Genomic DNA, 18,950 nt, shown 5'->3' with positions numbered 1-18,950 from the left:
GCTTGCTTGAGGACATTGTCCATTCATTACCGACCGAGCGCCTTTATTTTTTCCTCTCTTTTTTGCATCCCAGAGGGCTTGTGATATTTTCCAGACAGGGTGGCTTCTGAACTGTCAGCTGCAGTTTAAACTGTATATGATCTTTCCGTTGACCTTTATCTGTTCAAATACAAGTTGGCTCCCCTGGGCTATTTTAATCTCTACTCTACAACTCTACAGATGGATAAAACATGCGTCAAGATGTGTTTATCTAACAGATTCTTTTGGGCTGGAAGTGGCAGGTAGCAGTGAATCGCTGGCTGGGCTGCCTCGCAGAACAGCAGAGGTCGAATGTGACACTGTCATTTTTCACAGATGGTGTGGAGGCTGCCATAGCAAAGTAGCTGGAATATCAATGGACAGACCTATCAGCCTTTTCTAAAGAAGTGGAGGGGGTATCTGGATAGAGGGCACCTTAAAATGACATTCCAGCAGTGCTTAAGATAATTTGCTGTAAATCAGAATGCATGTATTTCTATGAATTGTTATCTAAAAGGTCAGCAAGAATTGCGAGGCCTTTGCTGTCAAGGCTCATGACAGCTCATCAACACACAGAAAGATGAAAGGGGTGCTCTCACTTGATTTTGACCTTCTTAATATACTTTTGATCAATATACTGTATAAACAAAACATGAATTCTGTAGTGTATATTTAGATATCATTTACTGCACTTGGTGCACAGTGACACATGGCCACCTACAGGCTCTCTGGGGAATTTGAGTGGTTGACTGCTGATTAGAGGTGGGGGTTTTTTCTCTCCACCTGCTTGAATGTCATTTCCCGCTTGTTAACTCTCCATTAATGTCTCTTTCTGCATGTCCACTTGACACAAGCACTATCAGAGAGGTCTGGCTTTCATAGGCTTTGTGGCACCTGCTCAGGAAAGGTTTTACCTCCAATTACGTCCCCTCAGGCAGAATGCAATTGATGCAAGGCCATTGGAAAGTTGTTTCATAAAGATTTCATACTCCATTAGTGAATCACAATATGTGTGTGCATTTCTGTGATCTTGAGAGTTGTGTTAGGTCTCCCAAGACAAGAGTCCCAGGTGAGGTTACCATTAACCATTTTTCAGCTTTATTTAGGGTGGCCAGACACAGAAAAAGGCAAATCAGCCAACACCCCCAGTTGTAGCTGCCTGCAATGTTACACACATCTTACACTCTGGAAGTAATAGGTCAGCTGAGGATGAACTTGAAAGAGGTACAAATTAAGGGTTTCAATGCTTTGAAATCTTGACTGAGGTTCACTTGGAGAGCAGAAAAAAAAAACATACAAATGCTGGCTATGAGCTTTTTAGTTTGTGTGCAGCTAAAGCAGCTGTGTTTCCATTCACTGGTTAAAGTGAAGCAGGGTGTGACAGCTGGAAACAAAAATTTAAACGAAAAAGACACAAAGAGAACTAGAACAGCCTAAGACAGCGTAAAAAAAATCCTGGAAATAGATACTGATCCGTCATCATCAAAATTTAATTACTTCTAAGCTGAGTCATATCCCGCCGTTGGCGCATTCTTTAATGGAAACTGGGTTGCTGGGTAAATCGACAGGCAGAGCAACACAACAAAGCAACAAGTAAAAGTGAAGGCAAACACAGTAAAGAGGAAAAGACGTAGGAAAAAATCAGTTGTACCAGTGTGGTCTTGAACTTGCATCTTCTGATTCAAAGTTCGGTGACTCACCGCCACAATTCCTGTCCTATTCTTTTAACTGTGCTATTTGTTTGAGGACAGGAAATATTTTGTTGAAATTGGTAACTGTGTCTCAGACCAAATGGCTATGACCTGTGGGGTTCCCCAGGGGTCAATCCTGGGACCCGTGCTGTTCAATCTGTACATGCTTCCATTAGGCCAGCTAATACGCAGCTATAATGTGTCCTACCACAACTATGCAGATGACACTCAGATCTACGTGTCACTGACGGCAGGAGAACACGGGCCTGTAGATACATTGTGTCACTGCATCGAACAGATCAGTGTGTGGATGCAAAACTATTTTCTCCAGCTAAACTCAGACAAAACTGAAATCATTGTCTGTGGTCCACAGAAACAAAGAGAAAGTGTTATCAGTCACCTTGAGACTCTCTCTCTTAAACCTAATAATCAAGTTAGAAATCTTGGGGTAATATTGGACTCAGACCTGAACTTTAACAGCCACATTAAATCAATAACATCAGCAGCTTTTTACCATCTAAAAAACATTGCCAGAATCAAAGGAATAGTGTCTAAACCAGACTTAGAGAGACTGATCCATGCGTTTGTCTCCAGCAGGTTAGACTACTGTAACGGCCTGCTCACTGGGCTCTCTAAACGGGCTATAAGACAGCTGCAGTACATCCAGAACGCTGCTGCTCGAGTCCTGACTAGAACCAGGAAATACGACCATATTAGTCCAGTGCTCAGGTCTCTGCACTGGTTTCCTGTCGCTCAGAGAATAGACTTTAAAACAGCTCTGCTTGTGGACAAGTCTCTTCATGGTCAAGCGCCAAAGTACATCTCTGACATGTTAGAGCCATAATATATATAAACTTTATTACAGGCTCAAAGCCCACAATGGAAACATAACAGTACATACATCATTAATACAATACATTACACATACATATATAAATACATATACTAAAAAAGGGGAGCTAATGAAGGCACTCATACCAGTGTTCCCAGATCATAGACATGTACCTTACAGAGCTACGACTCGGATCAACTAATTGTGCAATAAGCTCATTTGTTGCACGGTCAAGCCTGCTCATGAACTTAAAAGTAAGATTTCTCAGCAGTGCCATGAAAGTAGTAAGACCTAGATTGCAGAATAAACCACTTGCTCTAGTACTCCTTGGTTTCTTTAGGAGAATCCTGAGACAATCATTATAAGCTACCTTCAGTTTCAGCAGACTCTCCTTCTTGTATCTAACCCAGAGTGGAGCTGTGTAAAGAGGGGAGCAGTAAGTTCGAAACAGGTTAACTTTAACATCTGTAGTGCAGTGATGGAATTTTCTAACCAGCATGTTAGCTTGGACATATAGCACTCTCCTCTGTCTGCTCATGTCAGCGTCATCTTCCAGCGTATCAGTTAGGATGTGCCCCAGGTATTTTGTGACATTAGCTACTCCCAGCTCTTCTCCAGATAAATAGAAAGGAGGGAACTTAATTTTCAGATCATCCTTGGTTCTACAGATCATTACCACACTCTTTTTAGCATTATATTTATTATCAAACTCTAACCCATAGTCAGAACAGATATTGAGGAGCTGTTGGAACCCACTACTACTAGGAGATAGAATGGTAAGGTCATCGGCATATAAGAAATGATTAATCATCATATCACCAACCATACAACCTGTTTGACATGTCCCCAAATGTCTTGACAGATCATCCATATAAGCGTTGAATAAGGCAGGAGATAAAATCCCCCCCTGCCTTACCCCGTTGCTGACATTAAAAGATGTAGAAAGGATGTTACCCCATTTCACCCGCACACTTTAGTTGGAGTACCAATAGGCTAAGATTCGTACCAGACTACTGGGGACTCCCCTTTGCTTAAGTTTATTGAACAGTTTAAAATGATTGACACGATCAAAAGCTCTAGAGGCATCAATAAATCCTAAAATTATAGTAGAGCCCTGACTCCTATATGCCTCTACAATCTCTTTCAGTGCATAGATACACTGGTCAGTGCTATGCATAGTTTTAAAACCAAACTGATTATCAGTGGTAGTTATGCAGTCACTTATACGGTCCAGTATTAGACTTTCAAGAACTTTTGAGATGATGCTAGCAAGGGCTATAGGTCTATAATTATCAATACTACCAACCTTGCCAGCCTTATCTTTAATAACTGGGACAAGAATAACTGACATCATGGAATTAGGCAGTATGCCATGACACACCAAACCAGAGAAACAAATAGACAGCAGCACTGCCAACCTGGGGCCAGCTAGTTTTAAGTGCTCAGCTGTAACATTATCAGTGCCACAGGCTTTTCTGTCTGAAAGTTGCCCTATGGCCTTAACAACTTCATGTGTGTGAAAAAAGACATTTTTATCCTCTATGACACCAACATCATAAGGCTCACTCTTTATACAGTTGAACAGAGCTGCATAATGCTGCCTCCAGAGGCCAGCAATGTCCTCTGGTGCAGTTACCCCCTCTATGTTACAAGGAAGAGAAGTTTTGGCTCTATTAATGGTTTTCACCTCATTCCAAAAGTTAGTGACATTATTTTTAAGCAAATGGTCAGCCAAAGAGGAAGCACTCAAAACCTGTTCTTGCTTAGTTATATACTGTAACGCATACTTATATTTGGCATTCATCTTCTTTTTATGATCAAGCACAGGTCCCTGTCTGGGCCGCCCAGCTAAGACCCAGGCTTTATGAGCCATGTTGGCTTCAGTATGATGTCCAGCAACATACTTGTTCCACCCAGGCTTTATATTCCTGGTCTTCCTGGCCTGCTTGAATAAGGACCCACTAGCCTCAATTAAGGCTTTTACTATATCATTATACAGATCACATAAACCATTCCCATGAGTAGTGTCTGCACAATTAACATTGGTGCACCAAATGGCATTCATAGGGAGCTCCACTTTGCTCAGGAGAGTATCAGAATTAAAACAATACTTAATGACATCACTTTCAGATAGTTTCCCCCAATTTATTTTGGACTCACAGACATGTTCATTTTTAACTATCTTAGGTACATTTTCCACATCTAACACCATAGCAATAGGAATGTGGTCAGAAGTAGCCAGCCCATAACAGATCTCAATGCTTTGTAAGGAGGCATGGGCATCAGCAGTAGATAAAATATGATCAAGCCATGAAGTGGTATTCCACGCTTCACTAACATAAGTATAACTATTGTTGGGCAAAAGGGCTTTGCTTGAGATAACAAGGTTACAATCATTGGAAAACCTCAGCATGTGTTTATAAAACAGAGACTTGCTATCTGTCAAGTCCGCATTAAAATCACCCAAAACATAAATGCAGGTTGAACTGTTATCTTCTATGAAAGATTGAATGCAAGCTAGCCTACTTACATACTCGTCAACATGATCATATGATTCGTATGGTGTGTATATATTGAGAATAATAAAAATCTTTCCATTGCAATTAAATTCTAGGCCAATTGCCCAGTCCACCTTAAGACGCACAACTTTCACCAAAGAGTCATATTTTATATTCCATAAGATCGCCACTCCTCCAGCAATCCTGCCTCTGACTATCTTCGTGCTGAAGTCAGTGGTTGATTCTCCCGCACCGTGGAAGTTCGGGTGCAGGTCATTTAATTTGTCCAAGTCTTGTTTTGCCAACCAGCTCTCCTGAATACACAGCACATCACAGTCATCCAGCAACGCATCAACAACGACACGCCTGGCCTTGTCAGCAGCCGTGTGGCCAACTCGGAGGCCACGAGAGTTGTAGGACACCACACGCATTTTGCGCGTTTGTCGCTCCCGGTAGGGCCCTTCCTCTCCGCAATCAGTGACGGAACCGACTGACCCTGGCTCGCAGCAGGGCAGAGCACCTGCTCTCCTGTTGACTTCGCACCGCCTGCTCCTTTATCACGGCGAGGCTCAAAGTAACGTTGGATGACTGACCCAGCAGGCCAGAACACAGGATTGTACATTTCCTTCCAGTCGTTCCATTCTGCTGTAACACAGAAAGAGCTGAATCTGCTGTGAGGAATGTCTATTTTCCTACACTTAAAGGGGAACTCCGGGGCATTTGAAGCGCATTTCCATTGCTAGAGGTTGTCAAATACTGATAGTAGGACACAGAGAGGTGCAAATCTGCGCTCCCTGTGTGGAGATAGCGCTGTTCGCTCAGCCTGTCATGCGAGGCTAATACGTGGTGGCTAAGGGGCAAGAGCTAAACCTTCCACGTAAAACAACAACTTGCACACTGCAGAAACGTCACACCACTTTATAAACCATCCGACAATAAAGTCACAAGCCTTACCATCAAAACCATATGCATGGTTCTCACATTACTGGCATGGGGACGTTACAAAACAACTTTAGAAACAGCATGTAACTCACCGGTTGGTTGGTTGTAAAACAATATTACTGGGCATGTATTGTTGTAATGTTTTAAATACTTGAACGCAGTTTTTCTAGAGAAGATAATTGTTTTGTATATGGGATTATCGTCCATCGACTCTTTTGGGCTTTCACATGCGCGAGCGTACAACTAACCGGTGAGTTACATGCTGTTTATAAAGTTGTTTTGTAACGTCCCCATGCCAGTAATGTGAGAACCATGCATATGGTTTTGATGGTAAGGCTTGTGACTTTATTGTCGTATGGTTTATAAAGTGATGTGACGTTTCTGCAGTGTGCAAGTTGTTGTTTTACATGGAAGGGTTAGCGCTTGCCCCTAGCCACCACGTATTAGCCTCGCATGACAGGCTGAGCGAACAGCGCTATCTCCACACAGGGAGCGCAGATTTGCACCTCTCTGTGTCCTACTATCAGTATTTGACAACCTCTAGCAATGGAAATGCGCTTCAAATGCCCCGGAGTTCCCCTTTAACGTCACGCTTCATCTGGTCTTGTAGAAAAAGACGGAGGGTGTCCGCTTCGAGGCTCACGTTAAATTTAGTGGCAAAAACACTGACCATCTTCGTGCCCACAGTTGACAGATCATCGTTGTAAATCACCGCGGTCCCAGTAATACCAGGCATTCTTCGAGTATTCCGAGGTTTCCCTTCATGGGTTTTTACAGAACGTTTGCGGCCACTTCTCACCACAGTACTCCAACTATTTTCCTTTGCCGTTTCCTGGGCAGTTTCCCTCTCGCATGCAGAGGCCAATAAGGCCGGTGATGCTCCTCTAGTTGGCCTCTCCCGCTGTGGGGTTTTGTCCATAGGCGAAGTATCCTCTGGCATGCCAGTCTCCGTCTGAGCCACAGGTCTACTTGGTCGCGGAGCTTCAATACTCCGTGGATGAGTAGACACTGTCGGCTGACCTGCAGTGGAGAAGCCGGAACTCCCACTGCTCACCACACTGATTTTGGGGTTTTCCACCGCCGTCAGCCGTTGATTGAGAGAGTCTGATATCTCCAACAGTTTTTCACAAGCAGTCACCTGCGAGGTGATAGACATCCGCAAAAGTTCAATGTCGCCGTTAACCTGCATAATCCGCCCCAATAGCGCAGAAACATCCACATGCTTAAACGAAACGGGAGGCAGTTCGTCAATGTACTGCGAGACAAATCTAGGCAGCTCCACGTTCTCTTTGATGACAGCCAGGCACATTTTGATGTACAGTTCATCTTTCTTCTCTCCCCTGTGGGAGGACCAGCGTTTACTATCAGGAAACAGCTCTGCCATTACAGCCTTTGCGTCTTCAATGCGTTGTTGACTGAAACTTGATTTAGCCAACTTAATGATGTTATCTTGGTCAAGAGTTCTCGACTTAATCAGGAGAAAGTTTAACAGTTCATCTTCCACGATTGTTAGACCATCGGAAGTATGATAAATCACAGGTTTAGTGCGCACAAACGCACCTGAATCAGCCCAACGCTGCCGACCGTCGGCCATCTTAGATAGATAATAACCAACTCAGGCTCTGAGAACCTCAGGGAGGGGTCTCCTGCTGGTGCCCAGAGTCAGGACTAAACAAGGTGAGGCTGCGTTTCAGTTTGATGCTCCTAAAATCTGGAACAGTCTTCCAGAAGATGTGAGACAGGCCTCAACTCTGACAATGTTTAAATCCAGGCTGAAAACTGTTCTGTTTAGCTGTGCATATGACACCTGAAAGTATTTTATCTGCATTCTTCACTTTTAAATTAATTAATTAATGATTATTTTTTATATTTTTATTTTCCCCCCTCTTCTTTGATTGCTTTTAACTGTTTTAATTTTTATCTTTTATGTAAAGCACATTGAGTTGCCTGTAGTATGAAATGCGCTCTATAAATAAAGATGCCTTGCCTTGCCTTGTTCATTAACAAATTGGACTGTTTGCTCATGTCAGTGTCATAAATGTCACTCTATGCACCTAATGGGCATGCAGGAGAAGCTATGGGCTTTGAGAAAACTGCTAAAGTAACAGGTGATATGAAACAAGTTCGGATAAAATTAAAGTTTTAACGTCTGAGCGTTTGGTACTCTGATGGATAACAATGAACTGGTTCCTTCAGTTTGTGGGTCACTTGCTATAACAAGTGAAATAGATTAAGTTGAGTTCTGTCATTAGTTTGTAAACAGAAAAGTATGTCTGATAACTGATTTAAAAAATGCAAACCACTTTTTCCAACACTCATCCAATACTGGAAAAGGGACATTTTTGATAACTATGGCAGGTAGTGTTTCCTTTAGACTTTTGGAACAGTTTTAACCAGCAGCATATCCAGCTATAGGCTTATGTAAGATTGTGAGACTGACAAATATTTTCCTTGAGTATCCAGATAACAACTGAGTTTACTTGTGTTCTGCCCTGACCTCCACTTCAAGGAGATGGCAGAAACTGAAAAACATAAAACTGTGGATTGAAGCAGCCAAAGTGGCTTCCTCCAGAGAGAAATTGGACTCACCTTTTAAGCAGGACCTAATCTTTTATAAGTTAAAAGCAATCCGTTCTAAACTGGATGCCTCTGGGTCTTCCCTACGGCGGTATCCTCCCGAATCTCCTCCCAGGCTGACTTACTGAAAGATCTTTTTTCTGAGTTTGCTGGCGGGATTGCATGTCATTTCTGGACAGGAAACAACCCAAGATGGCAGAGGTGAATCTCAAGTTTGCAGCTGGGAAAGAAGTGCATCTGTTTCAGCCTCTGTCAGCAAGATATCCAATAAATGACTAAAAATGGATGATTTGCTTTGATCATTCACAATGCAAAAATTTACTTTGAATCTCGACAGACATCTCTTATGATCTATAACCCACAGTCTGATACGACTTAAGACAGAGGAAAGAGCTTGAGGAAATGAATACAAATGTGAAATTATATTCCAGCTCAAGAGTAACATTGTTTAGCCATGTTTAATCAGAACACAGAGATGGAGCGTCGGTTTGTTGCATAGACTGTGTACGCTTTGATGGTTATCAGAAAAGCTTTAATTTCCTGCTGAACATTTTTTCCCCAAATATTTGAATGGACTTCAGTATCTCAATATTTCTCTTGTTTGTATCCTTGTCTGAATAACAGCCCTGAGAAAGAGTTGTTTATGTACGCTGAAGGGGGAAAAAATGAAATTATATTTGCCTAAGAAGAGTCTCACAGAAGAGTCAAAAAGTATCGTCCTAGTGACGAAAAGTATTTCCATCTCGTGTTCACCAGCCTTACAACGCTTAATTTTTCAGAAAACTGAGATGTCTGCCAAGCAAGTGATTGATTATTATTATCTACATCAATGAAATTCTGTAAAACCACCTAAAGGTATTCTGAATGGATTTGTAATACCCATGGAGCAATATTTGCAGTCCAGTCACGCTTCTGTTCAAACAGCAAGTAAACAAAGGCCTTACCCTGCACACTCCCATGGAGAGGGCCAACGATGAAAATGAATGTAATCATTGAAGGGAGGGAGCAAGTAGTCCGGGCTTTACCTGGGATCAAGGCTCAAAGATGGGGGACTTGGAATCTCAACACTGGGAGGCAGTCAGGCGCGTCAGTTTGAGTGCAGCTGCCACTTTTAGAAACACTCTTTCTTATATCTGTGCCTGAAGCCACATCAATAGAAAGTCAATACTAGTTGTAAATAAAACAGGCAACCTGTAAGTGATTATTCAGCTTCAGACAAAAAACACTTATTGTAATTCACCCAAAAAATTAACAAGTGTCTTACTTTGCTGCTGCATGGATTTAATATGTGGTCATCTGACCAGCCTGGAGTCCACTACAACAGACAGACTGAGAACAGAAGTTGTGAAAAAAAATGGTAAGGTTGGCCTTCTCTGTTTCCCAGGGGCCATAAGCAATTTTCAGCTCTAGTGAGCCAGCTCCAGGAATACCTAACATTGAACACAGAACAATACTCAAGCTCATTTATTCACATCCTCCCATGGCATGACTGTCACTTTATTTTTTTATTTTTCACACAAAACAAAAAAGGGCAAATTCAGGCTTACTGAAACCCCTGACTCAAATTATTTTCAGCAAGTCTAACAGCAAAAGTTTTAAAGGATGCTTAAGACAAACTCTAACCTACTGTAAGTATTCAAATGTAGTGAGTTTGTAAATCCATTCCGAAGTGTGATCAATTGAATGAGAATAAAAAGTTGAATATTCATCTCAGAATAATTAAATAGTTTCCACGAATGTTGTGATTTTGCTCTGTCAGATGTAAAGACACTGACTGCAGTGGTGCTTGCAGGTAGCTCCATGATTGACAGCTATTCTAAAGAGTGCCACTGCTGCTCTCACCTGATGATGGAAATTGCACTGCTGCTCAGCAGGTGTCTGTGCCTGTGTTCCACAAAGTAAAGCTAAAGCAAAGATGCTTTTCTCCTGCTCAGTACTACAACTTCCATGGTCGCAGCCCTTTCTACAGCTGGATATTTATGTAAACATGACTTTCAAGCATGTGAATAGAAGCTTTAAAACCAAGTCTGGGCTCCCTGCTGACCTTTTTTTGGAAATCAGTGGTTTATCCACATTGAATTCAAAAAGGTTTTGAGTATTTCTAGTTGACACAAGACAGGACACAGCTTCTGTTGAGCTGTTGAGCTGATTTCAGGTGTGGGACAAAGCTTATGGCAGCTGGAGGTGGACAAAGAGTAGCTAAGGGAGTAAACTGCTTCCAGTGTGCTATGACCATCCATATGGATTCACTTTGCTTCTCTAATCCACATAGCTCAAGTGAGCCACAAGTGTGTCCCCTTTGTATAGTTAGTGGTTTGAATGTAAATCGGTGGTCTTTAACATTTTACGGGGATAAGCCAGTTTAGCTCCATGCCTAATGCAATGATTAGGGATTTCTGGCACAGCAGATAAGTGAATGTTCACTGGTTTCTGAGCAACTAGCCTCAATGGTTAAAGACCTTATCTCAAAATGACTGTCTTGGACAAGACGGCTTTCTAGCTGCAGAAGTCTCACCCATTAACATCAACTTCGTCATCATGGAAGCAACTTTTTGTCACAAGAAAACCGAAATTAGATGAGTTTCAATACAAAATAAGCAAAACTTCTTTGTCACGACATTATAAGGTGATGGCACTGTGACATCTGTCCGAGGCTGGGCCGGGTGACCAAGGTGAAGTCACCTCTTATTGAGACAATAAAGACTTCTTCTCTTCTCAGGTTCCGATATTGAAGAAATAGGAAGAATTTTTAAAGTGATCACCAAACAATCTGCAGTGAATCCTTAAGACAGCAGTACTCATGCAATGAGATGTTTATCTAACCAGTGAACTATCAGACACAGAGATGAATCAACTGGGGAGACCTGGGGAAACTTTATCTCTCTTGGCCTTTTCCTTATCTACCACAGATTGAAAAGCTGTCTGCACGTCTTTTTTTAAGCCCATGTCTTATAGGACTGAATCTGCTTGTATAAAAGTGCCACCCTCTTCATCAGTTTGTGACAGGTGGGATTTTTTATTATGTAAACTTGAGCAGATGCTAACATATCAATCTTCTGTTAGTGACGTGTCTACAAAGAACACGTGTTGTCTGGATGATGGTTAATATGTGGTTTTCTCTGTAGATTGTTAATCAAGTTTCCCACAGATATGTATTTCCTCAATACAATTGAGTGCATATTTGAGTTGAGTCTCATTTGCAGATTGACAAGGCCATTTAATTATGCCACCATCATTCTCCCACTATACATGGATGGTAGGGGAATTAAGCTTTTGCCTGAAGTATGTCTGATGTTGTGATGCTGTGGATTGAGTGGGAAAAAAACTGTCTAAGACAATCTGCACCTTCATAATGTCTCTGTGGGAACTTTTTCTGTAGTACATTTAAGTATAGCTGAATCAACTGCACAGATGTTGCATGTAAGTTACTTTAATGGTGATTCTGTCAGAAATCTGTTTTTTCTTTTTTTGTAGCAGTGCAACAAGTTTACTTGTAGTCTTAATGGTCTGTTTTTCAATCACAACTTTTAATGCATGTGATGATCTGACAAAAAAAAAAAACTGAAAAATATGTGAATGAGAGCAGCTTTACTGGGAATACCAAAATACACTTATACACAAGAAGATGCACAAAATCGGAACATGTACAAATCACCCAGCCCTATTTGTGTCTGAGTGTATAAAAGAAATGCACGAGATGTCATCGGACATGTGACTGTTCTATGGGTGAGCCCACTTGGAGTTGAAAAAAGACAGCTGTCTCAACTTTAGAGACTGTTTTTGACCAGTTGGATAACAGAGAAAAAAACATCTTTTGGTGAGAAGTTGTAAACGACAGAGAGTCAAATGCATTTCTGCCATTCACAAAGAAAACTGAATCCAGGCTTGGAAACATGGATTTGCACTCAATGCTTTGTGGTTAATTACATTTCAGAGTAAAAAAGAAAATCATTAAAGTACAATATTGTCACGTCAAAGGAACAATAGCATTTGGGAAAACTGAGATTTATGTCAAACTGCGAAGTAATAAGTCATCACATGTTGCATAAAATGTCAGCTGCAGTTCCCAAGATATCTTGAATAGTAATCAAGATGCAGAGCAGACAAACCACATTACGCCTGATAGAAAAGGACTACGTCATACACAACTTTATAAATCAAATTACAGTCTATAAAGCAGTTAATTGTTTAAGGTTACAAGAGAACTAGCAGGTCACTTGGGGATCAAACGAATCCTATAGTGCCGTGCGAAGAGAATTTTTAAGTGTTACTTGGAAACGGACCTTTGAAGATGAAATGTCAGCCCTAGTTTTGTCAATAATTCCTTTTAATGTTTTTCTATTGAACTCTTGTTGATATGGACTTGTGTGTGGTGTATAATTACGCCCTTTCAAAAATGAATGCACCCATCAAGGGAAAATATACGGGTCTGGAAACACATTCACAAGACTGTAATTTAAGCCACCATATTTTAGATAGCAGGTGTTTAAAAATGTAGCCATGAAAGTGAACCAGCAGACAAAAGCCTAAAAAGTGGCACCACTTTGAACATTCTGCATAAGAAAGTAAAGCCTGGACTGGTGGACATATTTGACCACAATGCACAGTATAGTGTTTGGGGAAACCAGGACACAGCATATCAGCACAAACACCTCATACCAACTGTCAAACACAGCAATGAAGGGCCAATTTTAAGACTTTGTCTTCAGATGTTTTTTAATTATGTCCTGATACATAAGACCTTAAAACTGAGAAAGAGTTAACTTTCTTTGTCATATTAATTCTTTTTAAAAATCAACTATTTATGTGAATTTTGATTGTATCCTTTTAGTTTCCCTTTTATTGTTTTTTTCCCTCTCTAAACCAGGTGTCTAATGGGGAGATGTTATCTGTGCACCGATTATGAAAAATATGAGCTAGAAATCTGTACCTCTAATTACCAAGCCACAGTAATTGTTCTACATGCCAAAATTGTGACCGTTATTTGATTAATTGGATGAGCTAAAAGCTGGTTCCAAACATGAAAGGGCACAGTGCTAATACTGATGCTTTGATGGCGCATGTCTATTTTTGTAATTTATCTCTGGATCCTGAAAATGCTCTACACTCTGTTAAATGATGGCATGGCAGCTTTAGAAAGCATCCTGAACACATTTTTTTCCTGAATGGCTGAGACTGTATTTCCAAATAAGAACACTAATTGTATATTCTGCCTTACCCACAACCCTAATGTGTAAGCCATTCCAAAAACTTCAAATGACTAAGAAGCTAAGACTGTCACAGCCATCTTTTGCACTCAGCCATCTTTTGCATCTTGTTACAAATCCTTCTTCTCTTTTATCTCTTGTAGGTTCCATCTGAGTAAGAGGCTGCAGTGAAAGACCAAATGCCATGGATGCATTCAATTTCACATCCTGGAATGCCTCTGAAGGCAATGAGACAGAAGTTGTGGAAGAGAGCGAAAGCGCCTACAAGACTGTGGAGGTGGTGTTCATTGTGTTGGTGGCTGGTTCCCTCAGTTTGGTCACAGTTATTGGCAATATCCTGGTCATGCTTTCCATCAAAGTTAATAGGAACCTACAGACTATCAACAACTATTTTTTATTCAGTCTTGCATGTGCTGACCTGATTATTGGACTGTGCTCTATGAACTTATACACAGTTTACATAGTAATAGGCTACTGGCCCCTTGGACCTGTGGTGTGTGACTTGTGGTTGGCCTTGGACTACGTTGTCAGCAATGCGTCTGTCATGAATCTTCTCATCATAAGCTTTGACAGATATTTTTGTGTCACCAAGCCCCTCAGCTATCCTGTGAAAAGGACCACCAAAATGGCAGGGATGATGATTGCTGCTGCCTGGGTCCTTTCTTTTATCCTCTGGGCACCCGCTATTCTCTTTTGGCAGTTCATTGTTGGTGGGCGGACAGTGCCTGAGAAGGAGTGCTACATCCAGTTCTTTTCCAATGCAGCTGTCACTTTTGGCACAGCCATTGCCGCCTTTTATCTGCCTGTCATCATCATGATCCAGCTATACTGGCAGATATCCAGAGCGAGCAAGAGCCGTGTTAAGAAGGATACCCGCAAGCCATCAGGAGCCAACCCAGAAGTAATATCACCTGTCCAGAGGAGGAACAGCACACCAAAACCCAACAATAACAATGTACCTGGAGAAGATGCGGGGCATTCCCGAAACCAGAGTGCCGAAGATGGGGCTAACCAGCATGATGGAAAGTTGCAAAATGGCAAAGGACCTTCCTCCAACACTGCTGATGGAGAAACAGAAGGGGACGATGTAGCAAGGGAGAACTGCGCTCCTGGAGAGGAGAAAGAGAGCTCCAATGACTCAACATCTGGCAGTGCGGCTGCTTCCAATCAGAAGGATGAGGAACCAGTACCTTCCACAGTCAACTCCAATGCTGAGACAAGCCAGCAGGTCCCACGTCAGCGAGCCAAGGCAGGGGCCTCCAAACTGACCTGCATCAAGATCAAGACTAAGTCACCTAAGGGTGACTACTACACACCATCAAATGCCACCGTTGAGATCGTTCCAACCTCAGAGCGGCAAAACCATGTGGCTAGGAAGATTGTGAAGATGACTAAACAACCTCCAAACAAGAAGAAGAAAGGGGCGCCATCACGGGAGAAAAAAGTTACCCGTACCATAATGGCCATCCTGGTAGCTTTTGTGGCCACCTGGACTCCTTATAACGTGATGGTGCTCATTAACACCTTTTGCTCCAGCTGCATCCCCAATACAGTGTGGACTATTGGTTACTGGCTGTGCTATATCAATAGCACCATCAATCCAGCCTGCTACGCCCTGTGCAACGCCACATTTAAAAAGACATTCAAACATCTTCTCCTCTGCCAATATAAAAATATAAGATCAGCCAGATAAATACAGGCCCCTGTGGAGGAAGTGCTGAAGTATGAGTTGCCTGTCTGTGTATGTTGTGTGAGTGGGAGCGTGTGTTATCCATGCACAAGTGTTTGTGTCTGCAAAAGAGATTTGTAAAAATGATAGAATACCCTTTGAAATTTCTTACCATCATTTTATCATTTGTTTTCCAATTTTTTGTCAATCACCGGTTGTAGCACTTTATAGTAATTCAACTGAAGCCAGTTGCATTGAGATGCCTTGCGCAGAAGCAGCAAAGGCAAAGAGGGTTGGGAAAATTCAGTAATTGAAAGTTGTAAGCTTAGAAAAATTAGGTTGTGTTAAGCAGGGAATAGGGAGTGATACTGAGCTGATATAAAATTAACAAAGATATGAAGCAGAGGAAGATCTGCGCTATATGGAAAAAAGAAAACTTCAAAATGGGAAAATAGGGCTGACTGAATTTACAAACCTTCCATGTTTGAAGTTCAGTGAAGATACTTGTAAATATCTGTACATATGTGTGTGTATTCTATTTGTGTGTGCAGTTGTGGGTGTGTTCTGGTTCTATGTTTGCGTGCACACACACTTGTGCCCCTCTGCTTGCCTTCTTTTTGTGTGTGATCATCATCACGGCACTTCCAACCTGCAAAATGTAGAATAAATTGGTGTGTTTTGTGTAGATTGCCTCTAACACGGTCACATCAGGACAGATAGCTATCTCATCTATCAAATAGCCTCTGTGAAAATAAACTCCAACAAATACAGAATAGATCTATTTTTATGCTAAAGTTACACTTTTCAAATTTGCTCATTCACAGTAACAACCGCTGACTGTTGTATTTTAAGGGTTGGTGTAACAAATTCAGTTTTAGATATGGTTCTAATTATCTGCTGCTACTCCAAACAAAATGTCAACCGTTTGTACTCACAGCATTAGGAAATTACAAAAAAAACCTTGTGAGGTGTATGGTGAAATCTCTGTTCATCTTTTCTTATTCCAAACTTATAAATACTAATAAAATACAACAATGGAAACCCAGCTACTATAAAGGTTCTCAAAATGTTCTCAGAGTGCAGATATCTGGCAGACTATTAAGGTAAATGTGTAAGTAGCTAGTGTGTCCATGCTCCTTAGGGTTTGGAGCGTGTTTTACAGATAGAATAGCCAATAGATTAGTGGGTCCACGAGAACATTGAACATTGCATGTGTAGCAAAAACAGACACCATACAAGGATTTAGAACAAAATCTTAATTTGGGTAACCAGCCATACTGTACCCTAAGATTAAAATTATACTTAACTAAATACAGTTATTTGAACCAATCAGATGAATATATAATTCTACTAACTGAGGTTTTTGGTCATTTTCAGAAACATGATTATCCATGTACAAGTTAGATGAGAAAACACCATTCATACTTATACAGTTAGTTATCTTAGTGTAGCATGAAGAATAGAAATTATTAGAAAAAATATCTAACTACCAGCACCTTTCTCATTAAAATGCTTCATCTCATTTGTTTATTTCAGTACAAAAACTTGTTTTCCAATTGATTATGTGAGGAACAGTATTTTGTCTCTTGTCACTGTAAAGAAATCACTGCATCCAGTAGTAGTTCCTCACAGTGTATCATTGTCACTTTTTGTATTTTGTGTGGATTTTATTTGAGAAGAACTTCTTGAATACGACCAGTCATGTATGATTACAGAAAATAACCAAACAGATGCAGCTGTAGGGTCAACAGACAAACAACTGGGGGAAAAAAAGATATTTGGCATGAGATTGTTCAGTCGCACTCTTCCACATAACTCATCACTTTAGCTCTTACTGCTGACAGGGTGCCAGGTGTTTATTTTTCACGGCAGCTATTAACATATTTATGTTTTCTGTCGCGGTGTTCACTACAGGAAAAAAAGAACCGTCCTTCTCAGTGAGTGAAACTTGTGGTAGGAGCTCAGAGCTGTCCCGTATTCATTTTTGCGGGGCGACATTTTGTGGAGTGACATCTGTGTATGCGGATGAGTGGGAGACGTCATTTGATTCAGCTGATTAGCGGATGGACGCCTCAGCATGTACTGCATTGCACTGGCGTAATGAAGTTTGCGAAGACCTGCATGTGTGTGAGTATACATGCTGATGTGTGTTTGTGTGCTCCAAGACTGGAGATTACTTCTGATTACCAGTCACAGCCTCGTGACTTAAAAAATAGGGCTATTTCTGTGTCTTTAAATGTTTGTTGTGACTTTTGATCTTACAGTTAAGTTGAGTTCATCTATTCTGAATCATGATTGGTAAATTGAAAGTGATAAGAATTGTAATTCTTGTAATGACAGAAGAAATTAGAAAATATCAATGAGGGGCATGTTCCGTGCATTCATGCATGTCATCCATCATTTCAGCCGATTAGACTATTCTCAGTTACAATAATGTATGCTCACTAGTTGGAGTGATGAATACGTAGGAGCATTTGCCATCAGGAGACTGCCAAAGTGGTTGGTAGGGGGGCTTTGCAAAGATTTACGCCTGCACCGAAAAGCTCCTCAAGGCTGTCAGCTTTAAAGAGAGATCTGGGACAGATCCTATAATGAAAACTCACCATGAGGCTGATCAGATTACGGGCCAATGTGGAACACCCACATTTGAGATTAAAGACTGCCCATTACACGCTCAGCTTGTGCCTGCATGCTATGCGCCTGTGTCCCACTTATTGCTCTTATCTTGGTATAATTTAGATTTTCTTATAGGGTCGTGACTATAACATAAACATCACAAGTACATTCATTAGCTTGTTCTGTTACTTATTAGCAATTTTCTTTTTACGTCTATTGCTCCAAATAGTGCCTTCCTTCCTGCTAAATTTCATTGTATAGCTCAAATATGAGCGAAGCTATTAGTGAGGAGTAAACATTCATACTGTTGGACATGAAAAGCACCATCCAAAGTGTCCAGATAACTTTACTGACAATACCAAGTTGTTTAATCTTGGTGCTACATAATACATGGAAACATTTGGTCTTGAGGAGACTTGCTTGATAAAGTCTGATAAAAATACTCAATTCATATCAATGAGGAGATCAGGCACAGGCTTTAAGGACTGCTGTACTTTGCTGTGTTAAGCAAGGGGGATTGTCTGCAAACTGCAGTCTTTGTTCAGTCGTAGGAACAGACAGGAAAGTGGATGAAGAGAGGCGGGATAACACACTGCAGAGAGGCGTGTAATTTTAAAATGGTTTAAATCAGTGGTTCCCAACTCGGAGTCCCCACTCTCCCAAAAAGGTTGCCAAAGATCAGAGGGGGTGTGTGAGGTTTTCCCCACACAGAGGCTGTCAAAATTTGATTTGCATATGTAAAAAAATAACACATTTACTAGATTATGAAAAGCTTGTCAGGTTGAAGCACATCAGACACTGCTGTTACACTCAGAGGGGTAGGCCTATTGTTTTTTGTGTGAAGTGCTTGTGTATTTTACTGAAATTTAAAGGAAATTAAGCCTGGAAAGGGTGCAAACA

At 41.1% G+C, this 18,950-nt stretch overlaps 1 protein-coding gene across 4 annotated transcripts in view; it reads left to right on the top strand.

Moving 5' to 3' along the window:
- chrm2a (cholinergic receptor, muscarinic 2a) overlaps nt 1-16,923 on the top strand; it is a 79,147-nt gene extending 62,224 nt beyond the window's left edge. For all 4 annotated transcript variants that reach the window (XM_075471582.1, XM_075471581.1, XM_075471583.1 and 1 more), the window contains one exon: nt 13,909-16,923. In XM_075471582.1, the coding sequence (XP_075327697.1) occupies nt 13,950-15,458 (1,509 nt within the window). In that variant the 5' untranslated portion in view covers nt 13,909-13,949 and the 3' untranslated portion in view covers nt 15,459-16,923. The remainder of the gene's footprint in view (nt 1-13,908) is intronic.
- Nucleotides 16,924-18,950: the final 2,027 nt, after the last annotated feature.

Source organism: Odontesthes bonariensis, chromosome 8 (genome assembly GCF_027942865.1).
Source record: "Odontesthes bonariensis isolate fOdoBon6 chromosome 8, fOdoBon6.hap1, whole genome shotgun sequence".
NCBI lineage: Eukaryota > Metazoa > Chordata > Actinopteri > Atheriniformes > Atherinopsidae > Odontesthes > Odontesthes bonariensis.
Note: the sequence above shows the minus strand (reverse complement) of the source record. Positions and strands in the feature narration are given on the sequence as shown.